Raw genomic sequence first — 21,610 nt, forward strand, 5'->3', positions numbered from 1 at the left:
CTGGAATCGAACCCAGGTCCCTGGTGCTATGAGGCAGCAGTGCTAACCAATGAGCAGTGCTGAGCCATCTGCATGTGCTATTAGACAAAAGCATTGTACTGGATATACAAGAAATGAGAACCCCCAGAAATACAAGAAATTAATCAAGATTACTATATATCGAAATAGCCGTATCATAGCTATCTATAATTCCTAAATTTACTTTTGTTGTCTAAAGTTATTGGGCTAAATCGTAGAAGTTTTGGCTGAGTCCACAGTTGTATTGAATTTTTTGGAAGGCTAATCACCATGAGGCCAAGTGAGTTCTCTCATCCTTTCATATCAAACTTGCCTCATTACTTACCTACCATGCTCCAAAAGTGTCCTTCGCATCCGATTATCACTCATCTTACCTCATGCCATTCCCTGAACAACTTCCTACTCAATGGATATCCCAGAAATCATTGACACCCTGGCATCTGCACCATCTTTCAGTCTGTTGTGCACCTGGATAAGCACTGCCAGGCCATAGCTGCCCTGCACAGTTGCTGACATTTCCCCTGGAAATGATAGACAGGGGAAATCGGTGCCCCATTTTGTGGGCAGGCTCCTTGAAGCTCTCATGGACATGGTAATGCTAATGTTGGGCTTCCTCCTCTCCCCCGCCCCAACACAAGCAGTAGAGGCCATGGTACCAGACCATGCCAGCCAGGTCCAAGGTCACTGCCGTGCTTCGAGCAGTCTCAGCTATCTGAAGGAATACTCAGCAATATCAGGTGAAGAAGAAGTTCCACATCTTCTTTCAGATACCACATACTTACTCTGTCTCTGCTACTGCACCCACCTCCCACCAAGGCTCATGCTCTACAATTCTCATTATTGCTTGCAACGTCTTCTCCATCTATTGTTGCCCACCTCAATGCCCGACACTACTGAGTCTGCACTTCCTGATCTTCACTGGGACTCTTTCCCACCTGCACTTACAGTAATAGCTATGCTACCTACTCTCATCTCCAATAATGCCTGCTTCTCTCTCATTCCAAGATGAAAATAGCCTGCAATAAGGTACCAAGAGCCAAGACAGGCATGTGCTGCCCATCATTCAGCTCCTCACCCTGATCCTGATATTGCCTGGCCACTTCTAGCTCACTACATGGACATTGTCATTCAACACATTCCAGCCTCTAAGAACACTTGGGATTAAACCACTTCTGCACTTCAGTGGTGCACCTTGGATTATCATTTGTAATACTGCAGCAAGGGCACTGTGTGTTCAGGGGAATGCACCTAGCTCATGCACTGGACCAAGCTGCACCTTCAGGCTCTTCATTTACTCTGATAGCACTCACTCACAGCATTCGTGTTCTGTCTTGCCTTGTCTTTTTGTACTTTGCCCCTTTAGACAGAGATCCCAGACCAATGTTACTGCTGCTTGCCAAGCCGTTCAACACCGGCACACAGCCAGGAAGCTTGTCATATTTATCAGTAGGCCTCAGTAAGTCAAGGGGTTTAACCTTCGTTCAGGGGCTCCCAGCACACAAAAACAAAGGCAGACTCTGAGATGAGTCCAGGCCTTGCTCAGGGTGTTCCAAACTGAATCTACTGCCTGAAAGAATATTTGAAGCAGAGTCAGTCAGAAGAATATTGGAAGGCGGAAGGTTTATATAGCAGTAGGGAGAACAAAGAATGAGACTGAGCAGACATTTCTTTGAAAGAGTATACACAGGCATGATGGACCTGATGGACTCTTCCTGTGCTGTATCATACTATGATTCTACAATTTTACAAACCCAATAGTCTACAGGAGGCTTTGACAAGAATACATTATGAACTAAAATTTAAATATCTTTCCACTCGGTTTTTTTTAGGGAAGTTACAAGAAGATAAGAGTTTAACGGGATAAATTCAAGAGTCATAAGTCCCAGGAAGGTCAGGGTTTAATTGTTTTCTCTCTAAATTGCCCGAGAGGCAGAATTACCCCTGATCACAACATATTTCAAAGAAGATTAACAGTTGTGTCTTTATATGCTATATTAGAAGTGACTGTTTTTCTGTCTTTCAAAGGATGGATAATTGTATTGCAGTTAGGATTGTTGCTACTAATCATATTGTATTTTAAATTATATTAATGCATATTTTTAATATAACTTCTGAATATGGAAGTATCCACAATAGGAATATTTTTGAACTTGTGAAAGAGTTCAAAATTATTGAGCAGTCTCAGTGCCCTTGTAAGAGTGGAGAATTGGTAGTCAGAGTACTATATGCACCTGTACAATCAGACATTTATGCTGTTTTATTAAAATTCTTGAGTTTCTGCTTTCATTCTACATATTGCTAATCAACATTCCCAGTTTTGTTTGAGAAACCAGTGTCTGTTTTGAATAAAATGCAAACAGCCAATATGGGCTTTGTACAAGTGTTCTGTTTATAAATCGTCTGATGGGAAAATTTGAGCCGAAAGCAATATTTATGTTTCATGAAAAATGGTACCAATTGTCAAACATTTTTTTGTTTATCACTCTTGCACTTCAATTTTCAGCAGCAAAGTAACAAAGTAAAGTAATGCATGAGCCAAACAAAATGAAGTGGTAAAATGTGATGCTGGAGAAACACAGCAGGCCAGGCAGCATCCGAGGAGCAGGAGAATCGACATTTTGGGCATAAGCTCTTGTTCAGGAATTCCTGAAGAAGGGCTTATGCCCGAAATGTCGATTCTCCTGCTCCTCGGATGCTGTCTGGCCTGCTGTGTTTTTCCAGCATCACATTTTTCAACTCTGGTCTCCAGCATCTGCAGTCCTCACTTTCTCCAAAATGAAGTGGTAGGAATGTAATAAAGTGAGGCATTATGCATTATCATCTTGCATCACTTGGCCCTTGTGATGCTGAAACAACTGAGGGAAAAAGAATTACTGAGCTATTTGATGTTGCGTTCTTACTAGTGAGCTTGTGTTGAACCTTCAAATTTCTATAACTTTACCTACAGAAAATGTACAACTATTTATTACAATGAATTCTATACATGTTTCTGCCCTTAGTGTATGATAGAGTTATTTTTAGTTTAACTTCAACAAAAGAAAGAATTACATTTACAGCAGATATATCTGCAAAGATAAACTTGATCATTGCCAGTGAATCACATTGGATCTAGCACAGTATAGGTTTTGTACTCAATTCCAATAAGGTACCTAATCCTAACCCCTGAACCATTCCCTTTGCTGCCAAGCACATACTTACCATTTCTTACTCTGATTGTCCTCATGACCTAAGTGAGATTGCCAATTTGTGGTCAGTTTTTTGCTTAAGACTCTGGGCTAAGAAACGGACTGGGACTGTTCATATTCACTGAACCCTCTTACAGCTTTTACAGAGAAGAACCTTTCATTCCATTAACTTGGGCTGCATTCAAACCCAGGCGAAAGGACAGTTGTGCTAACTCACTGTGCTACCCAGTTCCTCTCAAGAGATTTTTTTTTTAAAAAAAGTAAATAAACTAACTGCTTGAATATTTTTCAAGATTTAGAGTATCCTTCCCTGTTGTGTTTGCTGTGTTAACTTATATGTAAAATAATTACCTGTTAATCGTCAGCTCAGTACTTTGATTTAATTAAAATAAGCAACTTCATGAAACACCAATACATTTTCAAGCATCTTTGTTTTCAATTCTTAGTTTTGTTTCTTAAAGTTAATGAAAATCAAAACATTAAACATTTGTCATAATTATTATGTACAAAACTTTGTCTGCTTTTTGGCAGACCTATTTACATCTAACACAAGAACACCTAGCATACAACTTTCTCTTCATACAAATACCTCGTGAAGTAGATCACAATAGTACAAGGATTGTGGACCTGCCACTCTGTATAACTTAAATGACCTATTAATTTACTCAAAAATAATTACATTCAAAGCTGTGAGGTATGATGTTTTGACTATGTTGCTTCCCTGCTCTGACCTTAATTCATAAATAGAAAGAAAAATCAATGCCTTTAATCATCTCAGGATGCTGCAAAGTGCTTCATCACCAATTAAATAGTTTCTTGAAGTACCGTCACTACTGTACAATGGGAAGCACAACAGTCGGTTTGCTAACCACAAGATTCCATGAACAGAAGTACCATCATCACCAAATAGTCCATTTAATGATGGTATTGAGGGGTAAGTGCTGGGCGGGACATCATGAGAACTAGAATGCCTTCTTCGACATTGCCATGGGCTCTTTATTATCTAAATGACAGATAGGTCATGTCTTTTGGCTTAATGCCTATTCCAAAAGGTGGCATTTCCAACTCTGGAAATAATGCATTTCAATACAATATATTATTTGCTTATAAACAAAAGCAGAAATTACAGGAAAAGCTCAGCATGTCTGGCACCATCTGTGCAGGGAAACCAAAGTTAACATTTTGAGTCAAGTGACCCTTCCTCAGACCTTTCCCTTTGAGTGTGCTGCATTCTTCAATTACTGTAATCTATGTGTAGGGACATCCTACATGACTGTTGGGAAGGGCATTCCAAGATCTAGCATTCAAGGAAAGGAACAGCAAGAGTTTGGAATCAGCTTGTGTGTAACTTTGAGACGAATGTGCTGGTGGTGGTATTCCCAGGTATCTGCTTCCCCTTCTACATTATAGAACATGTGGATTTGGAGGGTGATGTCTAAGAAGCATTGATGAGTCATTATATAGTGCATGTTGCAAATGATGCACACTACTCTGACTGTGCTGTACAGGGTGCCAATAAGCTAGCTGTTTCATATGTTATTGAGCTTTCTGAATTGTGTTGGAACTGCACTCATCTACACAAATGGAAAATATTACATCACTCTCCTGATTTGTACCTTGTAGGCTTTGTGAAGTCAGGAGATACATTATTCATTCCCAGCTCTTGTAGCCACAGTATTTAAATGGCTAGTCCAGTTCATTCAGTGATAACACCCAGGATGTTGGTAGTGGGGTAATTCAGCCATTGAGAGTCAAGGAGTAATGGTTGGATACCATTTTGTTGGCAATAGTCATTGCACAGCACTTGTATAACATCAATGTTAATCACTTCAATATTACAAGAGTCAAGAATGATGTTGAACATTGTGGACTCATCAACTAAAATGCACAACAATCTTTTGGGAGTCGGTTTCATAATTGGCCATCTACGTGATGGGTGATGGCTAGGTTCTTGATACTGGCAGCCCACTCAGCAGACCAAGTAGCAGAGAAATTACTTCAAGATGATGGGGAAAGTTATCATCAGAGAATGCCATTGGTTCCACAATTGCAATCACTTTCACATGCATATCCCAGATTAAGTGTATAGTGAACTTCTGAACTTATGAAAGAGGAAAGGTCATTGATGAAGCAGTTAAAGATGGTTGAGTCAAGGACAATACCCTAAGGAACACCTGCAGTCATATCATTCAGCTGAAATGATTGATTTCCAAGAACCACAATCATCTTCTAAGTATGATTCCCAACCACTGGTATGACCTATCTGTCATTTAGATAATAAAGAGCCCATGGCAATGTCGAAGAAGGCATTCTAGTTCTCATGATGTCCCGCCCAGCACTTACCCCTCAATACCATCATTAAATGTTGAGTTTTCTCCCTGACTCCCACCAACTCAGAATTTGCTAGGACCTCTTGATGCTGCACTCACTCGATGCTGTCTTCATGTCAAGACCAGTAACCTTCACTTCCCCTCTTGAGTTCAACTCCATTTTTGGATCAAGGCTGCAGTGAGATCAGGGTTGAGTGGGCCTGGCAGAACACAAACTGAGCATCAATTAACAGTCTACTGTTAACTAAATGCTGCATCATAGCACTAAGATGATGAGTTCAATTACTTTGCTATTATAATAAAACTTAACCTTGATTCTCAAGAGCCAAATCGAATAAAATTTGAAATTATGTAATCTGTAATTATTTGAACTCCCTACTGCAACAAGGATAAAATATTCAGGAGGACTCAACGTTATCACAGTTGTCTGGTTTGATGGATGACAGGTTCCAAGCAATGAGACGGCTGAAGAAGACAATTGGTTTCGCAATTCTGAAAGCAACTTACATTCAATTAAAGCAAGATCCAATGTTTTAAACAGGGTAAGATGACAGCTGATAACTCTTAATGATTTAAAGACATTGTAACAAAATTAAATTTCTCTCAGATAAAGTGAAAAATGTAGATCAAGAAAATAATGTAAAAACTAAGTTTTAAATGTAAGTAACTGTGTAACAAACACAATGCTCTGTGATTTGCATGTCTGTCTGAAAATGGTGCTGGATTTACCATGAGCTTCAAAAACCCAGAATTGGGACCAAATAGCAATGAGGTTGACACAACAATCTTTTGGGAGTCGGTTTCATAATTGGCCATCTACGTGATGGGTGGTGGCTAGGTTCTTGATACTGGCAGCCCACTCAGTGGACCAAGTAGCAGAGAAATTACTTCAAGATGATGGGGAAAGTTATCATCAGAGAATGCCATTGGTTTCACAATTGCAATCACTTTCACATGCATATCCCAGATTAAGTGTATAGTGAAATATACACTACTCTATCCCAAACAAGAGACTAATTCTAAATTCAAACAATTATGTTTATTCCACTAGAGCTTTACTTCTTATAACCAACCATTTTGAAAACTAAGTGAGACTCTCAATTTGTGATCAGATTTGTGCTTAGAATTTTGGAATCCGCGGTCTGGATAATTATTTTCAGCAAATCACACAATGTATAAATAATGGAATTAAAAACCAAATGAAAGGATAGTTGCAATGACTCAAATATATCCAGTTCCTTGGAAGGTTTTTAAAAATTCTTCAAGTGTTTTTTTAGACATTTGTTATTGTTTACAATAAAAACATAAGAAATAGGAGTCAGAGTGGACCATGCAGCCTTTCATGACCATCTCATCATTCATTGAGATCATAGTGATCTGTTACTCCAACATTTTCCTGCATTATCCTTGAATTCCTTCTTGTCCTTAATATGAAGAAAACTATCTCCCTACCCCAGTCTTGACAATAATTCTCTTTATATTGGTTCTGAATTATGCTCAATTGCTTTATGATGAGACACATTTCTGTATTTGATGGAATGGGTCCCAACTGCAAAAGGCTTAAATAGCATGGCTGTATGAAAATATTTAAATGGTAAAGTGACAAGGAAAATGAGCATATCGTCTATCAAAGTAGATCGTGAGTAGCTTGTCACAATGAGATATGATAATATTGGTGGTTAGAATGACTCACTATCTTGTTGTGAGGCAATACCTAACTCTTACATTCAGGTTGTCAAAGTTATCTGAATCATTATAATGCTTGAGTATTACATTTTCAAAAACTTGGATTCAAATTCAAAACATGACCAAAACCTCCTGACTGTATCCTGCTCTTGACTGCAGGCCACAATTGCAATTCTGATGAAAAATTAGTTGACATGAAGTGGTAATTTCATTTCTTTGTCCACAGATTTGCGAGATTTGTTGAATATTTTGAGCATTTTCAGTTTTTATTTCAAATATTCAACAGTCAAAGTATTTTGCTATGGTGGAGGCTAGGTCTGTTTGTCTGAACTAAGCAGTCTGGAGCAGTTGAGGAAAATCAACTGAGGAGAAAATATTTTTATTCAGCTTGATAGAGCTGCCCCCATGCTATTCGATCCTTCTCATATGAAGAAAAAAAATGGAATGTGCTATTTGTTTACAGGAGACTTTCTTTTCCTCTGACACTATTATGATAGGATGAACATTCTTGAAATCAGATTTGAAAATCAATTGAATCAACACATACAGCTTGTTGCATGAAATGGTTCCCTTTCTGAGATGTAGGCCTAGCTAAATTGAATGAAATATTCAAATCAAAGCAACCTGTGCAAAGACCTGCAAGTGTGCAACCAGATATTCATAGGATAATGGCTATGCAATGCAAATGTAATGCAAACACTTCTTCACATGAAAGATGCCATTGTTTTGGTATTTCATGAGTAAAGTACAAAATCCATTCAAAATTACAGCTGTGGAATTATTGGTCAATGTTTTCTATGAATAATATGAAAACAAGAATAACTATTCTACTAATGCTTGATGCTGTATATTCCTCCCTTGTGCCTGTCTCCACAAAAATGGTTATTTCGAAGATACAATAAAAATGTCTCTGCTGGAAAGTGTGTGATACATTACTCACGTTTGAATGTAGTTTCTAAATCACGACTGATTCTTATCTTCTGACTGAGGTTTGTGCCAAAATGAAGAAACTTTGATGCAATTTCCTATAGCTAACAACCTGAGACTCATCATCTGGCTTCAATGTACAACTCTTCAATGTAAACCCTTGATAATGTGCTTTCTAACCCTGTCTGCTCAACAATATACGCCTGTGACAATATGTGCTGTATAGACCATGTGTTATGCAATGTTCCAAATCTAATTTAAGAAATGTTTTGAGAACACTTGCTTTTTCCTTTTATATCTTCAAAAAATCCATTTTATATTGTGAAAGTTTCCAGGTAGTCCAAGAAATTGCTTGAGTATTTTGAAATCCAGATTTACAGTATAGCTTTGGTTTACAGTATGGAGTGCATGCACTTAATTTATTTAGTGGTCAAAGATTTTCTAGATTGAGAATTGATACACAAATTACCCCATAACTTTCTAAAACCATTTATACCAAAAATTGCTTTGCAAAAGAGTCAGAAAGTCTCCAACTCCAGTGTATAGAAATCAGAATTGTCTATGTCCACGACAGACTTTTTTTTTTAAACTATTAGCCTTCTTAATTGTTACTAAATCTCTTCCAGGCTCCCTATTTTAATAAAATCACAAGAAAATTCGCTGCTAAACTTTTGTGTTTCCAATGTTTGCCAACCAGGGTTGATTTATAGTTATGGCAATGCTAAGCACTAACAATGTACACTATAGAAATAGTTCAAAATTTCCACACAATGCAATGGCATAGATATGGACAGCGGTTTTGTAAGAAGACATTACAGTTTGGGCTGACTGGAATCAGCTGTTCTTTTTCTAGTTACTTGTTTGTTGAAATTTAGACATATATTGGAACAGTCATAATCTCTAAAGAGGCTATTTGACAAAGTAAATAATTATTAAAAAATATACACAGAATATTATAATTGGAAACTGCGATGAGTGGAAAACACTTATGATCCAGGCACGTTACTGACAGCTGCAGTGTTTTCCATGGAAATTGCTGACATCACTATGTGGAAACTGAAAAACTGGAGCCTTGAAGCTCTGTAAAAGAGAAGCTATAAGCACTTCTTAGTCTTTGAATAAGATGATGGATGGGAGCTTGAAAAATATATCATGCAAATGTAACCCAAAATACTCCTGCTTATCTGAGAAAATGCAAACAAAACTTCAACAATGTATCAGGATAACTGATACTATTTGTTAATATGAATTTTCATCCCTGTAAAATTCTTTCCCTTCTATTTCCCTTCAAGAAAAGTAAGAAATCCTATGCTAGAGGAAAATCAATTTCCGTGTTGGGAAGCAGAATTCAATCTCCTTTGTATTAAGTGCATAAATATCTAATCTTCCTCATAATATTGATTTCCTGCATCTCTTCATGCAGCAGAAACTCACCAAGTCAAACACATAAATTCAACACATTAATTTTTTTTTGTCACACACAACATCCCAGATAACCTATCATGGGAGACATAATGAAAATATATTGCATTTCATAGCCTAATTTCATAATTAGTTATGTGATGTTCAAGTCACATTGACCCAGATTAGGTTAGAATGTCCATTTAACAAACAGCGCATACTCAACAAATAACATTCCACTTTGACAAATTGCTTTATTTTACAACAGTCATTATAGCAATCGGTTGAATGAGGTAGAATACTTCAAATTAAATTTACAATATTTTATCTACTACACTGGAACATTTAATAGCTGCACTTCAATTAATTGGTTTTCTGGTTTTCAATATTTTAATGGGGAATTTTATTTTGGACTGATGGGTCTGTTTCTGTGCTGTACATCTCTATGACTCTAAAAAAAACCTACTCTTTTGTTACTTGCATTCTATACATTTTTCTTGTTGGACTGACAAGTTGGGTTGTACTATATTTCCAAACTTTGAGGAGCTTCAGTAATCTGCTAAAATCCATTACTCGTTGGGTCTGCCCTCCACTTAGCCAAGAGGTAAAAAGTAGTTTTTCCCTCATCTGTCTGCTACCCATTGATAATATTTTTTGTCAATCAATATTTCTAAATAAACAGACCATATGGTCTTTATCACATTGCTGTTTGTGAGATCTTCCTGTTCGCAAATTGGTGTTTCACTGGCTGTAAAGGGACAGTTGGGTTTGAGAGGCACCAAGGGTTTCACTGAAACCAATCTATAAATGCAAACTCTTTTTGTTGCTTAGTTGACATTAACATTATGGTTATTCAAATAACTGAAGAAAATATTTTAACAATAGAATATTTTTTTTACTAGCCATTCTTTATATAATTTCACAGAAATAAATTCGAGAAAGAGACAGAAGTTATAGTGTGGTATATAGCTTTATCATAAATAATCTGTGTTTAAAGTCATTATTGTAGGTCATCGTAATTTGTTAGAGAGAAATTGATTGAATGATTCTAAATTTGATTGTTCAGAGAACGTTGTGCCTAGTTGGACTTGAATTCATAAAGAGAGGATTTACATTTCTATAGCAACTGATATCCTTGGAATATTCCAACATATTCTGCAACCAGCAATTCACTGATTAATGTTTAAACACTGTTTTATATAGTCAAATGTATTTTGCACAGGGATTAAAAGACTGACTCAAATCTACAGTGTGCTTTCGACGACCACAGGGTTTCAATTAAACATTTTGGAAGTGTTGCCACTATTGTCATGGGGTAATACTGTTCGCACTGTTTAATCGTCTGGCGTGAACTCTGGATGACAACAGTCAGACAGGATCTCTGGACGAAAAGGCATTGCAAAAATTAATCTTTTGGAATTATTGAATATCATTCATACCTTTCCGACCACATCAGAAGTTGTTGACAACTCTGTTGTTTTGAAAAGCAATCCTGTGGACGGGGAATCAAGAGCAATAAAATGTTACAAGCAAATTCCAGATCGCAAGCTTTCCCCTTCCAATGTCAGTAGAGAGGAAAATGCACAGAATAATAACTGTATACTGAAGGTGAAAGGCGACTTTGAGCAAGTGGGAAACTTCCGGTAGAACTCCATCTTCCTCCCCCCACCCCCACCTCCTAATCACTATCTCCTAATCAGGGGCTCCATCCTTTTCTTATTAATGATTAGGCTATTTCAGAAATCCTTTCCACCTTCGTGCAGTAAATCTTTGCTCTCCTTCCTGCTGTGCAGTCATAAATTCTCTTCACAATAGATTCTGCAATTAGGAATTATTATTGTGAAATCGAACGATGGATGTTCTCATTTCCTTTCAAAGTATGAAGTAGGACCGTCTCTTATAAACTAAGTGGTAGATATTGTTAGGAAAATATTAAAATACGTACCTACATGTTGAGTGATGTCTTAATATAATAGACACGGAATTGGCCAGCTTTAAACTGCGATAATTATACAGACAAGCCCAGGTTAAATAACCGATTTTTAAAAAAGCTTTGCTCCTCCGAAAGGGGAGTTTAATGCTAAAATTTCTAGCAAAAGTAACGAATGCTCCAAACGCTCCGGAAAATTGTTTCATTTTGTTTCCATGTTATGTTATAGAGTATGCAGTAACATTTAAAATGCACCGCTCGCTGAGTTTCCAGAACACTCTTGCGGGCTGCATCGATCGTTCTCCTTCTCTCCCTCTTATTTTCTTCCCTCTTCATCCCAATCCGCTGCCCTGCTGCCGAACCTGTGTGTAGTCTCAGTCCATTTAGTCTTGTGGCGATGCAAAACTAGCTGCAGAGGGAAAAGTCTGATTTTGTTACTAGCGTTCTCCTCATACAGTAAAGTGCATCATTCATTCAATTTGATTATTTTTGTTGTGATTTCCGAAGGGTCTTGTCATGTTAGTTTGTTTGAAATTGCTACCACGTTGTCAGGAACGAAACATTGAAGGTAAATAGGATAAGACTTAATATGTTTTCCTTCATTGCGATTCATTTTATCGCTACCAGAGATGCACAAAGATATATTCTCAGCGCCGACCGCCCATTTAAGTTATTGAATCCTGCGACTATATGCGTTTATGTTTTTTTTTAATGGAACATTAACCTGCAAATATAAAAAGGCATTGTCGCCGGTGTTCAGAAAACTAAGGAGATACATTTATATGATGGAAAATTGAAACGAGAAGAAATCTAATGGCGAGAGACTGGGTGCAGTTGTTTCCTGTGATCTTCCTCAATACTAAGAGCTTCTTTCGCGTCCGCATCGATCCGGTTCACTTGTACGTCGGCTCATGCGAGGGAAATTCCGTGCCAAAATGGACCAAATTATGTACTTGGTCAAACTTAACCTTACAGTAAAATGCAAGCGTTCAGCATTTCGATTCTTACAGAAGACAACTTTCCGGAAATGCAAAACGGGGGCAATAGAAATAATGATTTAAAGCATTCATTATACTGAATCGGACAGAGACAGGAGTTTGCATGTTTTTTCGTGTAATATTTTAACAATCCGTTGATATGTCTTTGGGATACCGCTCTTGTTTTAAGCTTCAGTACTCAATGTGAACTGCTAGTCTTTGAATAAGTGATACTGGCAACGAAGTCCCAGACAAATCGAGCGAGTCTTTGTGGAAGCCCACTTTTAGAAATGCCAAGAGGCTGACCCCGGTCTTGTTCAGTGGGTCGGAGCTGACATTATTGAAACCAAACCAATTAGCTGGCCAGACCACGTTTTTATTGTAACCTGCAATTGGAATAAAACTATCATTTTCTTTATTCGATAAATTGTGTTTAATTATAATTTAGTAATATCATTAGTATCTATAAAACTGCGTTGCAACATTCTCTACATTATCTCTCGAGCACATAAATTTTCCGTGTGGATTTTTGCAATGTATTGTAAATCTATATAATAGCCTTTATACCGGGATGTTTAAAATATGTACTCTTCAGGCAACCATTCGTCCAGTCAAATTCAGATCTTAAGGGCTACTGGGAAATTGATATACTTTTGTGCTGTCCGGATCTAAAGGCTTGGAGTGAAATTCGATGTTGAGAGTAAACAACGAAGACTATTCACAAAGTAGGGGAAAAAATAGTGATTATCTTCATATTGGCCAACTCAGGTAAAGGTAGAAAAATTTTGACAAATTTAACTTCGGGAAATCCTGCAAACATAAATAACGTCAGTAGAGGGCAGGAGTAAATAGAGAATGAAAAGATTGTTTCAAACAAGTGTGGGTAACCATTGGATTATCGTTAAAACGTTCGCCCCATTTGCACAGACGGCGGACAAACATCAGTCATAATGCTGATCTAAATGCATGGGCTCTCACCACGTTAGATGAAAGATTTAGTTTTGTGACAAACTCATGAAATAATGCATTATTGAAAAAATCAGTTCAATCGCCCGAAGAATACCGTACAGATTCATAACGTTATTGCTACTGCGTTTAATTCAAATTTTGGCTATCAGCGCCGCTTTTCCCCGAATAGTGAAGACTTTTTTTCATTGAAAGTAAGGAATCCTAGTGAGGAATACTACTTTTTTAAATAATAAAGCGTTTAGGTTTTTTTCTACACAATAGGCACGCGAATTGGATTTGTCAAAGAAATATTTATAACTGTTATAAGCCGCAATGGGGAAATAACGTTATCTATAAATATGTAGTAACGTTAATAATTTTTTAAAAAAACTATTTTATGAGGGGAAAATGTATTACAGCTATTCTTAGCTTGGCAAAGGGAAGAGGCATTGTAGAAGGAGCCAGGGTCCAAGTCGAGGGAAATTCTGACCTTATCCGCACATACTTCTCTGCTACTGAAGGCTTTTTCTTGCCCTGGCGTTTGCAACAAGTTGTTTTTGCTGCCACTGAACCATGCTGCTTTCAGTTGGTATTGACATTAGGATTAACACAGACACAATAAAACGCGGAGACATAATATTTGTTCGTCCATTTCAATGTGTCAGACTGCTGTGACAGTTAAAAAAAAATTAAAGAGATCTCCGTCTACTACTGTGGCTGGGATTTTGAATGGTTTAAGTGATTGTCTGCAGAAACCTCAATCAAAGAATAAGGAAAATCACGATGCTTGACAACGACAGAAACCAAAAAAAAATCACATCCACATCCATGCACTGGATAAACAAGATTCCACTTTGTGTCTTACTGTGTCCCAGATATGTACTGTTCATTTTCACGATTTGAACAGGCAAGATAAAATACCACGCCTGTTTATTATAAAATAAATGTGCACATCTCTTTCAAGGTAACTGGTTGTAATCGGTACGACTGAGGAACTTTAGACTATCATCCCACACTGAATAAAGATGAATCCATAACATCTCCATCTCCCGTAATCATTCTCGTCTCTCACTCGCATGGCCTACGCCTGATTTTAAACAATCTTTAATACATCGACGGTCCACCAGGCTGCAATTGCCTCGGCGACACAGCCTCTAACATCTGTAACCGATGTGAACGGCGATACCGATGGAACCGGCACAGGCAGAAGAATTGGAGACGTGTCGTATGTATGAAATAACTTTTGAAATGAACTAGTAACAGATAGTAACTAGCAATCTGAAAGAGCACTTGCTGATTATCTGGTGCCAAGCCGATTACCCTCACGCATATAATTTTATTCCGAACATTGTTTCAAAACGTAATTAATTTAGAATGAATATGCTTGTTTGTTTTTACTTCATTGCAAGTGACAGTCGCCGACCGTAGTCACTTTTTAAAAAATATATATATTTTTGAAACTTGCTGAAAAGTATTACAGCAAACAATCCTGAAAATCAGTTTTGTGTCTCAGGGGTTGGGGGGGGGGGAGGTTGTTGGTGGTGAAGAGTGGGAGGGGGAAGTTGTAGATAACAGCAATAAAAATAACCCGACAGACTGTGTAAAAAAAAGCTGTTATCAAAGTCCGCCAGACTTCAGGGGAACCACATGACGTTTGTCACTTATCGGTGTAATTATTACCCCAGATGCATAATCTGATTTATGTCGGTTTGAAGTGTAAAATAAAATAATCAATGTGGCAGACATAGAAAAAAATCAGCATCAAATACATGAAAATAAACGGGGGTTGATCATTCCTAGCGGTTATTCCCTTTTGATTTGATTTTGAACGCACTCGAAGGGAAACCAAGTTAGTTTCCTTTTCAGGAGTTTTTGGATGAAGGATATAATCGAATTCCACGCACAGTCCGCGTGGACCCGAGAGTAAATATAAAACGTGTTTAGCAACAGTTTGGATATTTTTAATAAAACAAACTAATTAGTCGAGAAGACATCTTATTTCCACTACATTAAGAATTGCCCAGTTCGTTATAAAGGAGAATCTATTTGCCTTGTTCGTAATGCAATATATCATTCGAGCAAAATTTCTTATGTTAATGATTTCATTTTAAACACAACAGAATATAGTTTTCACTCATTTAGTGAGGTGTATGCGTTTGGGGTTGAAATACCAGTTACACTCCAATCACACGCTGCTTTCAATACCACGAAAGGATATTTGAAGGCAACTTTCACACAAAATGTACTTTCCCCCTTCCTGACTATTGTTTTAATTCAGTTTGGATGTTTTCTCCTTCGTGTATTTAATTCCGTAAATCTCAGAATGAATTGCGTCTTACTACACTAAAAGCAGAACAAAAGAAAACCTTTTGACTTCGCTACGTGAGGAGGCAAGTTCAGTAGCAGCACCTTGTCAGAATAATTCCTTCGTGAACTAACGCAGCCGGGTTAATTCCTAACAGGACCGTTAAATGGGCAATAGGAAGGGTGTCAGGGGTGGGGCGGGGAGTTGGAGTTCATTAAACTCTCACCCGAAATTAGTTATTTAGCGGTGAAAAATATTCGATAATCTGCCAGAAATGAAATTGTATACGAAGAATAACACACACACAACAGACAAACGCACACAATAGGCTGTTTCATGCGAGAAAACGTGTGTTTTCTTAAATTTTCGTTACAAGGAGGGCAATTTCACGTGCAGGTTACGTGAGATCCAGAGCAATAGCTGAAACGCGCTTTGTCGCAAAATAAAAACTCAAAAGTCTTTATATGATTGATTTACCAGCACTGTATAATACAGAAAACTATTGACAACACTGAATCTTGGTAGCCCCCTCCCCTCCCCACCCCAACATCAGTGAAACCTGTTTCACTTTTACAAGACGCCACCTACGTGTATCGATATGCAATAACGCCCCACAGCTCGCGTTCTGATTGGCCGAAAGTTTGGGGAAGGGGCGGAGCCTGCCTGCCGTAAAAGCCTCTCTCTTCTGAAAGTTGTTGAAACTTCCCCCAAAAGCTTTTAGGACTGTCTCCGGGCGCGCTCTTAATCAAGGGGACCTTATTTTTTTTTTCCAAAAAAATAAGAGAAAGAGAGGGAGAGAGAGAAAACGGATCCAACCCTTCAACCAATAAAGATAATTTCTCAAATATTCGGTGCACGGCTGCATTCTGTGCCGAAAAGCAAAACCAAAAAAAAAATCAGTCTCACTCCCCGGCGATGCAGGCGCGTTACCCAGTGTCAGACCCCAATGCTATTGGAGTCGTGCCTTACCTCAGCGATCAAAACTATTACCGAGCCGCCGGCACTTATGGCACTATGCCCACCCCGATGAGTATGTACCCGGGCCACGAGCAGTATGCTACAGGCATGGCGAGATCGTATGGACCTTATCACCATCACCAGCAGCCGGCACCTAAAGACCTGGTCAAGCCTCCTTACAGCTACATCGCCCTGATCACCATGGCCATCCAAAACGCGCCTGATAAGAAAATCACTCTCAATGGGATCTATCAGTTTATCATGGACCGGTTTCCATTCTACCGCGAGAATAAACAGGGCTGGCAGAACAGCATCCGCCACAACTTGTCGCTGAACGAGTGCTTCGTCAAAGTGCCCCGCGATGACAAAAAGCCGGGCAAGGGCAGCTACTGGACGCTGGACCCGGACTCGTACAACATGTTCGAGAACGGCAGCTTCCTGCGGAGGAGGCGGAGGTTCAAGAAGAAGGACGCGGTCAGGGACAAGGAGGAACGCGACCGGCAGCAGAAGGAAGCGGCGAAAGGGGGCCAGCACGTCGCCTCGCAGACCGACACCTGCCCCGAGAAGAAGGTGGTGGTCAAGAATGAAGCGGGCTCGCCCGGCATGCCTGTCATCACCAAGGTGGAGAGCTTGGAGAGCCCGGACAACGGCAGCTTGATCCAGGACAGCCCAAGGAGTGTGGCCTCCACGCCGTCCGCGTCTACAGAGAACTCCATCCCGGATCACAACACCACCAACAGCAGCCTGTCCGGCTTCAGCGTGGAAAATATCATGACACTGAGGACATCTCCTCCAGGGGACCTCAGCCCCGTGGCTGTGAGCTCTGGGAGGACTGGAATGGGCTCCTCGCTGCCCGTGAACTACCCTCCAACGCAGCAAGCCGTGTACAGCCCAGGCTGCACCCATAACATGGACTCGAGTGGAAGTTACCATTGCAGTATGAGAACCATGAGCCTGTACGCGGGGGACAGGAGCAGCCACATGTTGGTACCCACCAGCCTGGAGGATGCTATCTCAGACCATTCCGGCGGCTCCTCCCTGAACGCCATGAATCTGAGCACAGCGCCGGAAGGTGTCCTCAGCCCGAGTCACCCTCAGCAGGCGGGGGCGCCGGCGGGACAAGCCGCTTCCTGGTACCTCAACCACGGCGCAGATCTCAACCACCTCCCGGGCCACACGTTCGGCAGCCAGCAGCAGACTTTCCCCAATGTGCGGGAGATGTTTAACTCCCACCGACTCGGCATTGAGAGCTCAGCCCTCAATGACCATCAGGTGAGCGGGAATACAAGCTGTCAAATGCCTTACCGATCAACACCGTCAGTATACCGGCATGCAGGACCATACGCCTACGACTGCAATAAGTATTGATTTAACAACCAACCTCTCTAACTTCTCATTGTTTTTTTTAATGTATATTGGGAGATGAAAACAAAACTGCAAAAAAAAAACAACTTGAGACTGCACATAAAATTACTGACTGTGACAGTCCAGTCTACATTGTGTGGCCAAACTTGTTGACCAGTTGTTGTTAGAAAGTGTGTATAAGGAGTTTGAAAACTTAAGACACGCATTTTGTTTAACATTCTTAACATTAGGGATACCTACTTGAATAACTAAAGTTTAGCAAAGTGACAACTTCCAAATGTAGGGTCTAAACTGCTTAATGGACCAAGATTCTAGTGATGCCTTTGTATGTTCTGTTTCTGCAGTTGTTTGTTTAATCCAGTCACGTTCCATTTTCGACAGCAAAGATTTTTTTTCTCTCTCCTGACATTTTGTCCGGTGTTGATGCGACGTTATATTTGATGTAAATTGTACGATTTTCTATGAAGGCTACGTTACAGAGCCATTTAATATATTTTAAAGTTCAGTTCACTGGATTTTTTTTAAATGTTCCCCAGCCATTGTTAAGTGCCAAAGCGTAACTGTTATTCAACCTCAGTTTTATAGCCATGTGCCTTGTACAGTGTAATTTTTATTACGTTCTTATCATCGATATATTTGCTCCGTTTAAAACCAAAGAACTAATTTATTGGATGCATAATATTTTTCTAAAACACGAAATCTCTTTTTTTTTAAATGACAATTCTGTATTGCCGATCCAGGCCCTGACTCCTCCGGTCTGTAATTGATCCTTTTAAGATCATTTCCTTTCTGAGTTCAGTTGATCTTAATTTCTGTATTTATCTGAAAAAAAAAACCCAAAATAAATCAGTATCGATTTTTTTTTGCCTTAAGTTAATGTGGCGTAGTGAATTTGTTTTTGGTTTATTGCATACTGGCTTGTCATTGGCCTTTTGTCTGGTTTATGCAGAATTCTGATTATATCCGTGCTGACTTCTACTCAGTCTGTGATATTGCCTGCCGATTTGCTTGCCAGAGCAGTAACAGATTGCACGGTTCATAGAGTTGACCACATCACACCACTCTTTTACTGAAAACTATATAAAGTTTCGAGGCTGTCAAATAGGTGCCCAGGATTGAACGCGATTTTGTTTTTAGGTTTTGTAAAATCCATGAAAGTAATTGAGAACAAGTTTATAACAGACATGTCAAGGATCTGAGGTGACCATGTGAACTCTATGTAATGTCTGAGCCCATAATTTACAGGACAATGTCATGCCCCTGTGAAATGCACTTTTGGTTACCATTTGATCCAAATAATTAGTTTTATTTTGCTTCGATAAAATAAACCTTTGCAACTTTAATAAACATGCCGATTCCTAGTTGCTCCTGCCTCGGATGTGCTGTCCCCTCTTTCAACATTTATTAATCTCAAAGCATTTGATTTGTAATGTTAAAACTCCTGCAGTATATTTACGTTCCAAAATACTTAGAACTTAGAAATTTGAGACGGCGCAGGTCCATTCACTGACAGACTTAGCCATCAATTTTAAATTCATTCATCAGATGTTCAAAACCAACCAAACACCGGTTTCAGTTGACTGAAAGAACGGGGCTTGCAGCAGAAAAGCTCTTCTCCGTTTAAATGCTAAAACCCAATTACGGTTGACAGAAACTCACAACAAAGCTGAAGCCAGGCCGGTATAATTTTATTTTACAGATATGCTTCCTGAATAGGCCTCAAACCGTTCCCCCGGAGCAGTAACTCCACCTGAAGTATTGGATTTAGGTGAAAAGAATGAAACTTATTTTGACAAGCGAAATTTACAGAATTCTGATTGTTCTGTGAAGTTTAGTGTCAATTACACGCACAATATTTTCTGAACATAGTCTCTGATTCAATATTTATTTATCGTGGCGTTTCATAATGACAGTTACTGATCTGTGGAGTATTGAACTGCTGTCATGTAACAAATATCAAGGCCCGTGGCCAAATATTCATCCGGCAGACTCCATTGTAAGTTAAGCCTTGGCAGGTTGGGACGTGATAAAAGTTATTGGAAAGTGCACCAAGCGAGCCTGAGTTGTATTATAATTGACCAAGAGGCAAGCTGTGTGAATAAAGGTATGCACGCGTTTCTAAGCATACATGCGGGCTCTGTCTCAAATCGGGTCGTTCTATCTTCTCAAGCACAGCCTCTTGGCCTCAGTATATAGTTGCACCTGTCATTAACAATATCTAGTTGAAAGTCAGCTGCGAATAGAATGCGCAAACATCTGGCGTTGGGTAATCAGAACGGAAGTCTGTCTGGCGCTTTGGGATCCCATTGATTTGCATGATTCAAATAAACTAAAATGTCCAGTGCAAATTTGGAATAAATGATTCCTCTGTTTCTGTTAAAAAAAACTGTGTATGCGGTTTCATGCCAAGAACCAGGCATGGAAATCGCGTGCATTTTTTCGACAATCTGAGATCAATTTTGTACTGGCGTTATTATTTTTAATATAATTTTTCAAATTTCGCACGCTACCACATTGAACCCAGCGTGACTACGTTGAATATATTAAGCAACCTGGAAAAGTTTAAAAGGAACGATTTTTTAAAGAGAAAAATCACTGCAGGGTGAACTTTGACTCAGTGCTCTGTACAAGTGGAATAGGGATTTTAAGTACAGATAGATCAAACTTCGGAGTGTTATAGGCCTATAAGTCGCGTAGGTTCTGTTCCAAGTAACAATGAGTACAGAAGCTGAATTAGTACACTGTCTACGTACCATCTAAAGGTGGTCCTGTCATATAAATCCCCTGAATGGAACAAACGACTGCCTATAATCCTACAGTAAATTGTGAACAGAATATTTGGCCCCGCATCTACTGCCTGTTTTCCAGGATTGAATTTACTCCTTACATTATTTCCTTGACTAAACAGTAAACGTCCCTTCGTGTTTAAAAAATAAAAACTCTGTCACAGGATCATTCGTGGCCAAATATGATGTAGGGACAGGAGCCGACTTCCTTTTTTTCCAAATCCAACATACAAACTGTAAGCCAAACGGTTTACTGATAAAATTAGACATTGGATGCCGCCCTGTAAAATTGACACAATTCACATCTACCTGTAATTCAAACACATTCATCTTTTGTATTTGGATTTTTAAAAAGCCGATTTGTTAACCAGTTCCAGCCTTGAAGAATCGGAATAATGACTTGGTCTAGTTTGCAAAGAAGTGAACTGACTGGTGTGGTGTGAGTCAGTGAGTAAATGGCAGTGATAATAGGGCCATTGATTGAAGGTTATTCCCGCAGGCACGGGACAAACAAGGTTCAAGAAAAGCCCTGTAACAGTTCGGGTTTTCTCCAGATTGCTGACGTTGATTGGCCGGTCACCTGCCGAGAGGGCCGGTGTAGTTCATGACCGAGACAACAGCAGAATACAGGAGGCAGTGTAATTGTATATACTGGACCGTATTCTTTCACCGTGGGTTGGGGGGGGGGGGTGTTTGTTTCGGGGGTGGGGGTGGGGGGGAGAACACATGGTAATGCAATCGATACCCTCTATTCCTCAGGTTCGCAATAAACCAAAACCAGACTGGGACATTCAA

The 21,610-nt window shown here is 39.3% G+C and overlaps 1 protein-coding gene across 1 annotated transcript; it reads left to right on the top strand.

Moving 5' to 3' along the window:
- The first annotated feature begins 16,411 nt into the window (after window positions 1-16,411).
- Window positions 16,412-19,968, top strand: LOC122558668 (forkhead box protein C2-like). Its single transcript, XM_043707461.2, has one exon. It carries the CDS (start codon window positions 16,623-16,625, stop codon window positions 18,030-18,032), a length of 1,410 nt encoding a protein of 469 aa, XP_043563396.1. The 5' UTR covers window positions 16,412-16,622; the 3' UTR covers window positions 18,033-19,968.
- The last annotated feature ends 1,642 nt before the right edge of the window (window positions 19,969-21,610 follow it).

The sequence above is a fragment of the Chiloscyllium plagiosum genome, unplaced genomic scaffold (genome assembly GCF_037043375.1).
Source record: "Chiloscyllium plagiosum isolate Xiang-an unplaced genomic scaffold, Cpla_swu_hap1 HiC_scaffold_17, whole genome shotgun sequence".
Classification (NCBI taxonomy): Eukaryota; Metazoa; Chordata; class Chondrichthyes; order Orectolobiformes; family Hemiscylliidae; genus Chiloscyllium; species Chiloscyllium plagiosum.

Bases quoted from the DNA above. Each gene is read 5' to 3' on its own strand.
- LOC122558668 (XM_043707461.2), top strand. From the start codon at position 16,623: ATGCAGGCGCGTTACCCAGTGTCAGACCCCAATGCTATTGGAGTCGTG.